The 9,513-nt window shown below is 48.6% G+C and overlaps 1 protein-coding gene across 1 annotated transcript in view; it reads left to right on the top strand.

Annotated features, from left to right (window-relative positions):
• The window catches only part of prep (prolyl endopeptidase), a 10,543-nt gene extending 1,312 nt beyond the window's left edge, over positions 1–9,231 (top strand). The window contains exons 4-14 of the mRNA XM_056581727.1: positions 298–428; positions 923–1,132; positions 2,096–2,217; positions 2,424–2,529; positions 3,040–3,231; positions 3,836–4,033; positions 4,234–4,337; positions 6,585–6,816; positions 7,608–7,739; positions 7,951–8,107; positions 8,522–9,231. Coding sequence (XP_056437702.1) covers positions 298–428; positions 923–1,132; positions 2,096–2,217; positions 2,424–2,529; positions 3,040–3,231; positions 3,836–4,033; positions 4,234–4,337; positions 6,585–6,816; positions 7,608–7,739; positions 7,951–8,107; positions 8,522–8,816 — 1,879 coding nt within the window. The 3' untranslated portion in view covers positions 8,817–9,231. The remainder of the gene's footprint in view (positions 1–297; positions 429–922; positions 1,133–2,095; positions 2,218–2,423; positions 2,530–3,039; positions 3,232–3,835; positions 4,034–4,233; positions 4,338–6,584; positions 6,817–7,607; positions 7,740–7,950; positions 8,108–8,521) is intronic.
• Positions 9,232–9,513: the final 282 nt, after the last annotated feature.

Consider the following 9,513-nt stretch of genomic DNA (forward strand, 5'->3'; position numbering starts at 1 on the left):
ATAAGTTCATGCAATGTTGTACAACCACACCTCTTTATTAGTCTAATGCCCGCTACATAAAGTAAAATAGTCAGAACGTTAATCAGCCCAAAAGATGTATAAAATGAATATGCAGATTGGATGAATTATTGCTTTAGTAGTCAAATAACGTTATTTTGTTAACTTTAAAATTAGTACTCCTTGGTAAAGACAATGTAGTATTTATTTTTTTGCTCAGTTTAAGACGTGGTCCATTATGCACAGTGAAATATGGACACTGTGAAATGGGTGTTTAATGGTGGACTCTGGTGGGTGCAGGTACTTCCACTTCTACAACACGGGCCTCCAGAACCAGAGCGTGATGTACGTGCAGGAGAGCCTAGAGGCGGAGCCCACTGTCTTCCTGGACCCCAACACCTTCTCTGAAGATGGGACGGTGGCCCTCAGAGGTAGGTCAGGACCCTGTGCATGTCATATTGGATTGAACCCCAAGTATTGATGGTGTTTGGTTCATCAGTGATTGATGTATTGATAGTTGGTATTTGTTTAGATTTGATTGTTTTCTTGCCCTTGTCCACAATGGCTCCACGATATGGATAAATTAATTAATTGAAGCAATGTTGAGTTGCTATAACCCTGATTCTACTGTTCGGCTTTGATTATTGTATTTTTTGGTCAAGCTACGACAATATTGATAAACTCTTCTCGTGTGTGTGTGTGTGTGTGTGTGTATATATATATATATATATATATATATATATATATATATATATATATATATATATATATATATATATATATATAATGAAAAGCGTGTTCCCGTTTATAAGAAGCAAATCGATTTATTATAAACCATTAGTCTTTGTGCCAAATAGCGGCCTTGCCATGACCCTGTAAACCCTGTTAAAGCCGTCTCCTAACACCTAGCATCCCCCACCCCCAGGCTATGCCTTCTCCGAGGACGGGGAGTACCTGGCGTACGGCACCAGCGACAGCGGCTCGGACTGGGTGGAGATGCGCTTCCTGCGCGTGGAGGGCGCCTCGCTGCTGGAGGACCGGCTGAAGCGCGTCAAGTTCAGCTGCATGTCCTGGACGCACGACGGCAAGGGGCTCTTCTACAACTCCTACCCCCAGCAGGAGGGCAAGAGCGACGGTGAGTTTATTCCTCTAGCGGACAACGCTTTAAGCCAAAGCTCCTCAACTAGGGATTGAGGTGCAGCATGTTGTAAGGGAGCCGCTAGGGGTTGTTGTCGTTTGTCCGTTGCGTAAACATTATGAAGTGTATATTAGGGTTGCCGCGGTGTGGGCATTTTCACACCGAGTAATACGCTCGTGTCAACACCGGTATTACCGAGTATAAACGGTATTAACTTTGAAACTAGGTCAACCGCCATCTTCTCCGTCCACTCTCCTCTCACACTCGGTGACAGCGGCTGGCAGCGCGCCAATTCTCTGCGTCTTATAACGTTCTATATATAATAGTATAATATAATTTTATACATCATAATATCATGGCCAAAAGCTCTGTGCGCCTCCGGATGGCCGTAGCGCGGGGAGCTCACGTAGGGATTGGGCTTCGCAGGGTTTGTTTACCGGCGTTGCTATGGTTACCGGTCTTGTAAGGAAGCGTGCCAATTCTCGGCGCGCCAATTCTCTTCCGCACAGAGCGGAACTGTGGCCTATTCTACACATTTTAATTTTCTTAATTATAATTATAATCATTTTTACTGTTTTTTTTTTTTTTTTTTTTTTTATTACTGAAAAAAACAACAAAAAAAACTTGGTGTTGCCGGTGTGCAACACCGAGTAATCGTTGTTGGCCACACCACGGCAACCCTAGTGTATATACATTTGTGATGAATGTATGGGTTAGTATTTCCTTGAATGTCATTGGGGATGTGATGGAAATAAACATACAATTATAGATTGTTTACTGATGTAGGGAAAACCATGTCAAAATTGCGCATCCTCAACCGTTAGCCCTTCAATAGTTTTTTGTATGACGATATTCATGTATCTTGCATCAGATGGTTTTCGTATAACTTGGACGACAGCCGTCCGATCTGTGGAGGTGACGAGGCTAAGCGTAGTGTTCCGTGCTATCTGTCCGCCCCAGGCACGGAGACGTCCACCAACCTGCACCAGAAGCTGTATTACCACGTGCTGGGCACCCCCCAGGCCCAGGACTCCCTCTGTGCCGAGTTCCCCAAGCAGCCCAAGTGGATGAGCGGCGTCGAGGTGAGGTCCTCCAAAGCGCTTCAACAGAAAACCTCATTGAGTTAATGGATAAAAAGATAATGACATAAAATGAATGAAAAAGTATGTTTTTGCCTTTTTAATGTTACATCTTTGTGCACCTTGCCACAGGTGCACACAAACACCCACTCATAGCTGCCATATTGCGAGGATTCTGAGTCAGTGTGCTGCCTGTGTGTGTGTTGCAGGTGTCGGACGACGGGCGCTACATCCTGCTGTCCATCAGGGAGGGCTGTGAACCGGTCAACAAACTGTGGTACTGTGACCTCCAGAGCCTCCCGCAAGGCATCACTGGTACGATCTTAGCTTCACTATTAGGATTTCATTTTACATTTCTTATCTTCACTGTTATTATGATTTCATTGACCTTTTTATTAATTGTAATTATTTATTTTTGGTGGTGTTGTGGTGAATTAACAAACGGCTGCCTTAGTCCAAATTGAAACTGCGACAGATTCATGTGTTTTATTATTTCAAGAAAAACGTCATAGGTTATAAAGCCTTTAATCCCCTTTAGTGTGGTAGCACTGTATGTGGTTATTATTAGTCTATTTTTATTGTCCTCCAGAGAGGAGGTTTATTGCCGCAGGTGTACCCCACGTGGAATATGTAATACACACAGAACATAAACACACACCACAGCACAGGAAAGCAAAGGTAGTAGTGCATTGCTTTAGGGGATCATCCTTAATATTAAAATACTTCTCACATGATTGAGGGAATGAGAGGCCAGTTCCCCCGCTCGCCCTCCTGATGGACCCTGTAGTCGCCCTGTGCCTGGACCCTAACACCCTCCTCCCCCAGGCCTCCTGCCCTGGGTCAAGCTCATCGACAACTTTGACGCCGAGTACGAGTACGTGACCAACGAGGAGACGGTGTTCACCTTCAAGACCAACCTGGACGCGCCGCGCTACCGCCTCATCAACATCGACTTCTCCTCTCCGGCCCAGGGCGGCTGGCAGGAGCTCATCCCCCAGCACGACAAGGACGTCATCGGTGGGTACTGGCTGGCTCCCCTTGTCTGACTGACCGACTGGCTGGCTGGCTGGCTCGCTCAGCCTGTCTGACTGACTCTGGCTGACTCTGGCTGACTCGCTGCCCCTGTCTTATTTTTCGACTGACTGATACATACTTTGCTGCCCAGCAAATTGTCTGTTTCTGTTTAGTTCTCTTTCTCTCTCAAAGTAAATTGTAGATATTTAAATCAAATATAAATATGAAAAGGTTGTGTGTGTGTGTGTGTGTGTGTGTGTGTGTGTGTGTGTGTGTGTGGGTGTGTGTGTGTGTGTGTGTGTGTGTGTGTGTGTGTGTGTGTGTGTGTGTGTGTGTGTGTGTGTGTGTGTGTGTGTGTGTGTGTGTGAGGAGATACAATACTAGAGACAGGGACCTAAATCTGGAGCGGATAGGAAGTAAACAGGAAGTGATCACCTTTGAATAGAAGGGTATGTTTTTCTTTGAGAGAGTGTGTGTGTGTGTTCCTCAGCCTATTCCTTTATCACCGTCCAAGCCGCCGTGTGGTCTATAGTAGACTTGTCGTTCTCTGTTCTGATGTTTTCTGTTGCCACCTCAATGCCCCTGTCCTAACGCCCCCCTCCCACAGTGTTCGCCACCTGCACCTACTCCAGCTTCCTGTTCGTGTGCTTCCTGCACGACGTCAAGAACGTGCTGAAGATGTACCGGCTGGGCTCCGGGGAGGAGCTGCGGACCTTCCCCCTGGACGTGGGCTCCGTGGTGGGCTTCACCGGCCGCAAGATGGACTCGGAGATCTTCTACTACTTCACCTCCTTTCTCTCGCCAGGTGACCCTTTTGATATTATTCAACCGCTGCCCTTGCTCCTGTGGCAAGCGCATTTAGTGTCCGGGATAGATATAGACTCATCTTATAAATATAGAAAACCAGTAATTGTGAGTCTTGGGCGCAGTTGCAAAACTGGGACTGGGATATGAGGATAACGGCTCTAACTGTCTCATCCCTCGCTCTCTGGTTCTCCTGCCCAGCCATCATCTACCACTGCGACCTCACCAAGGAACCCCTGCAGCCCCACGTGTTCCGGGAGGTCACCGTCAAGGGCTTCGACCCCTCCGAGTACCAGACCACACAGGTCAGCGTGAACCGGGTCTCTGACTTGCACCTACACTGCGTCTTTTACACTATTATGCATTCCTCCAGGGTTCTCCTAGACCTAGCCGAACCTCGCCTGACCAAATCTTAATCTGGACTCGGTTCTCTTTTTCTATTTCCAAGTTGCGTTATTAATGGACGCAGATCAAAAAAGCTTCAGGTCACAATTTGAAAGACCTACAACCAATAAGAGCTACAAAACACGTGACACATCAGCCTGAGCCATCTGGGTTGTGTATGAAAAGGCCTCAATGCAGTGCCGCTATCACTCATGGTATTGTACCAGTCCCATAAGGTGCTTCTTCATCAGTCATGGTACCAAACCAGACCCCATTTAGATAAACGGCTGTGATTGGCCGGACCCTGCTGGAAACCGGCCTGAACTAGAGCAGGGCCAGACGCATAATTTGGAGCAAATAAAACATGGGCTAGCAGATTTGTCTGGTTACTAGGCAGAGGTTCCCCCCCAAATGATTGTCCTAGTGGCACTGCTCCTCCATGCTCCTTTTATACCAACACCAGGTAACGTTTAAGTAAGGCTGTGACGACTCGGGCATAGGTTGGTTTTGTGATTTTCCTGTTTTATAACTGAAACGGTTCACTTAGTGTAACACTTTCTTCTGTTCTATAACGCTGGAAACGGCACAACTATAATATGATGAGTGTGAAGGACGTCTGTGGCTTTCAGAGTCCGACAAGGTCACAACCGAGCTTCAATGTAAAGCAGGCTGCGTACCAGACTAGCACTAAAGTACTAAATATAATGGACGATTGCATTCAGGTCTTGTTCTGTGTTTGATTCAATATAATAGCCGGCGCGCCAAGGTTTATAGAAGGGCTGGAGGTTATAGCGTGGCTGTATGGCGGCGCCGGTGTAAGCGCTCGCATTGAAACAGGACCCCTTTAATTCACTTCAGAGCACCTCTAGTCTGGGCTCATCTTCCCACCTACCAGGGCTTTTGTCTGAAGCCCGAGATGGTTGTTTGACTGCTTGCTTCAATATTAAGATATTTGATCCCCATGTTTGCCAGCTCTTCTTCTGTGTATTCCTGCTGGGATTGATAGGGCACAAGAATCCATGGATCCAAACCTAATCTCCATTGTGTTTGGGGGAGGATAGCAAAAACACAGGATTTCACCCACATTTTTCTTTCAATTAGGGATTAATAAAATGGCATAGTTAGGCCAGAAATGGGAAATGGGATTGGGCCTTAACCTCATATAAGATAAATGACCATGCTAAAACAAAATAATGTGGTTTTGGGTTCAATGGCTCTTCAAATATTCACTCAATGAAATAACTCTGTCTAGCTCCAACTTTTTGTTGGAGGTTTGCTTACATGCGCGACGAATAGTTAAATATTGAAGCAAGCAACCGTAAAACTGTCTGAACATAAAATAGCCTTGATAGGTTTGAAACTCTCCAAGCGCAAGGCTTGGAACGTATGGAGGTACTTCAAAATATCATCATAAAAGGAAAAGCTGCTTTATACATTATTCAAAAGATGATGAAAATGCAACACAGCTCTAGTGCTATTAAAGAGCCTTGGAAGAATACAGTCTTGAATCAAATATATCGGTGGGTTCATGAGTCAAAAAATATCGATATATTAGATTTGTATCTAGAAAAGAGACACAAGGTACTATAAAGATGGAACTGGAACCATGAAATGTGTTTACTTGATGGCCTGCACGATTCGGGAAAAAAATTGAATCACGATTTTTTTAGCTTAGAATTGATATAACGATTCTCTGCCACGATTATTTTCTCACGTAATGTAATTTTTATTGCACACATGAACCATGCCAAAAAAAAATGGCAGTACCAAACATAGTTTTTGGGCACATCTAGCACGTTGCGTTTCATATGGCCCTTAGAGTGCAGTATCAAAAACGGATTGATTTATTTTGTACACATAGCAGCACATTGTCTTTAATTGCTGGCCTTTTATAACTACTGAACCAACTCCACACCACTGTAAATGAAGGCTTAAAAAAATAAAATAAAGTAATTTGTACTTTTAAATCCACACGGGGACGAATCGAGATCGCAAATTTATCACGATACATCGTGCCGGCCTACTTGATGGTTCCATTCAGAATCCACCAGAAGCATCCGGCTAGACGCCACCACTAGACCCTCCTGTCCCGTCACCGCCCAGACCAGCCTGTCTCCCTGTCTGTTCAGCTGGACGCTAATGGATCGTTCCCCCGTCCCTCCCTGCAGATCTTCTACCCCAGTAAGGACGGCACCCAGGTGCCCATGTTCGTGGTGCATAAGAAGGGGCTGAAGCTGGACGGCTCCCACCCCGCCTTCCTCTACGGCTACGGCGGCTTCAACATCTCCATCACGCCCAGCTACAGCGTCTCCCGCCTCATCTTCGTGCGCCACCTCGGCGGGGTGCTCGCCGTGGCCAACATCCGCGGCGGCGGGGAGTACGGAGAGACCTGGCACAAGGGTGGGTGGGGCCCCCTCGCCGGCCCGCTGGGAGGGTGCCAGTTTGGGTGTAGGGTGGTATGGCTTCCCCTGGTCCCCTATGGCCATAATCATGTCTTGAAAATGGATGTTGGTCCTAACGGGACACGATCTGGCCAAGAGTGCTTTGCTCTTGGAAGCGTATCATGGGTGTTTATAAATGTCTTGACTTTGATACCACACCCAGTGTTTCCCACGGACCAGGTAGCAATGCGTGGGGGGTAGGACGTGGAGTCTTTCGCAGCGTTTCGCGTTTGCTCATTTGCGTAATCGAGCAATCGCGCACAAAATACATGTCAGAGTGGATCGGCCCTCTTCCCGAGCGAATTCAATTCAAATCTCCGGCACAACGGGCTGGGGTCTAACACCGTAATAAATATAAACTATGCCCGCATTTCACATTAATCGTAGATATCCCGCTGCTTCGGGTTTTCCTTTGTAGGCGCGTAGGGAGGAGGCGCGGGCGAATCCGTCAGTGCGTGTGCAGTGTATACGTGCGGGTTTATACAATAAGTGGTAGTGTACCCGCGCACTATTAGCATGTATGCGCGCTTGTCTCTGTGTGCGTGTGTGAACGAGAAGGACGTGGGGAGAAAGATTGCTACGCCGAGATTAATGAACAGAACGATATTTATATTTCAAAATCGCAAAAACAAAACAAAAAACAGAATCAATTTGTGGCGCTCGGTGTTCATTCTGCGCCACACATTGGTCAATGCAAGGGAAACACTGTACACCCCCTTATGATTTTCTTTGTGTGTATTTGGCCTGTAGCCGGCATGCTGGCCAACAAGCAGAACTGCTTTGATGACTTCCAGTGTGCCGCCGAGTATCTGGTGAAGGAGGGCTACACCACCTCCGCCAAGCTCACCATCAACGGAGGCTCCAACGGGGGGCTGCTCGTAGGTAGGGCGTCCGGCACCCGTCCATCACACCTCATGTTTAGACTGAAGGAGGAGACTGTTTAATGGGACAATCGTGTGTGTGTGTGTGTGTGTGTGTGTGTTTGCGAAGGACGTGGCCATGTTTCTCTTTGGACTGCAGATCCCAGAAGCCATATCGTAGTGAAGCTAGTCTAGACTGCACCGTTTTAATGCGTGTGCGTTCCCTTGATCAGCGGCGTGTGTGAACCAGAGGCCGGACCTCTTCGGCTGTGCCGTGGCCCAGGTGGGCGTCATGGACATGCTCAAGTTCCACAAGTTCACCATCGGACACGCGTGGACCACCGACTTCGGCTGTGCAGACATTAAGGACCAATTTGATTGGCTTATCAAGTAGGTGCCCACTCAGAGTTTTGTGCGTGTGTTCAGTATTAGACGAAAGAGGTTTACAACTGGTGCTTCTGTTTTACCATCTGAGATGGCTTAACATTGGTAATGTCATTTTACATCTGACTATCAATACTAAACTACCAACCACCCTCCTCCTCCTCCTCCCCCTCTCCTCCTCCTCCTCCCCGTCTCCTCCTCCTCCAACCCGTCTCCCCCGCCTCCCCGTCTCCTCCTCCACCTCCTCCCCGTCTCCCCGTCTCCTCATCCTCCTCCCCGTCTCCTCCTCCTCCTCCCTGTCTCCTCCTCCACCTCCTCCTCCTTCCCGTCTCCTCCCCCTCCTCCTCCTCCCCGTCTCCTCCTCCCCTCCTCCTCCTCCCCTCGTCTCCTCCTCCTCCCCGTCTCCTCCTCCTCCTCCAGGTACTCCCCGCTCCACAACATCCGCGTGCCGGAGGGCGAGGGCGTGCAGTACCCGTCGGTCCTGCTGCTGACGGGCGACCACGACGACCGCGTGGTGCCGCTGCACTCGCTCAAGTACCTGGCCATGCTGCAGCACGTGGTGGGCCGCAGCCCGCGCCAGACCAACCCGCTCTTCATCCACGTGGACACCAAGTCGGGCCACGGCGCCGGCAAGCCCACCAGCAAGGTCATCCAGGAGGTGGCCGACACCTACGCCTTCATCGCCCGCTGCCTCAACCTGAGCTGGATCAAATAGTCGCCCCGGCAACCGCGCCCCTCTCCCACCCAAACGCTCGCACTCCCCTCTCAACCCCCCCCACTGCCTCTTTGCAGTTTGTTTATCACCCCCCTGCACTTCACACACAACGGTTCTGATGGGTTACCGGTCTTTTTATTGAAATGAGTGCTTTGAGCTAACAATGCTGCATTCTTCAACTCACAAGACATCCCGTTCTCGTTCAAGCCGTCTTCAAACATAGGCTGTCCCGTCGCCATCCATTTCTCTCTCTCTCTCTCTAGCTCTCTCATAGCTCTCTCTCTCGCTCTCGCTCTCTCTCTAGCTCTCTCTAGCTCTCTCTAGCTCTCTCTCCCTAACTCTCACTCTCTAGCTCTCTCTCTCGTCTGGCTAGCTCTCTCTTTCTAGCTCTCTCTCTTGCTCTCTCTCTCTCTCTCTCTCTCTCTCTCTCTTGCTCTCTCTCTCTCTCTCTCTCTCTCTCTCTCTCTCTCTCTCTCTCTCTCTCTCTCTCTCTCTCTCTCTCTCTCTAGCTCTCTCTCTAGCTCTCTCTCTAGCTCTCTCTCTCTAGCTCTCTCTCTCGTCTGGCTAGCTCTCTCTCTTGCTCTCTCTCTTGCTCTCTCTCTCTCTCTCTCGCTCTCTCTCTCGCTCTCTCCCTAGCTCTCTCTGTCTAGCTCTCGCTCTCGCTAGCTCTCTCGCTCTCTCCCTAGCTCTCTCTCTC

This window comes from Gadus chalcogrammus, chromosome 21, assembly GCF_026213295.1.
Source record: "Gadus chalcogrammus isolate NIFS_2021 chromosome 21, NIFS_Gcha_1.0, whole genome shotgun sequence".
In the NCBI taxonomy this organism is placed as follows: Eukaryota; Metazoa; Chordata; class Actinopteri; order Gadiformes; family Gadidae; genus Gadus; species Gadus chalcogrammus.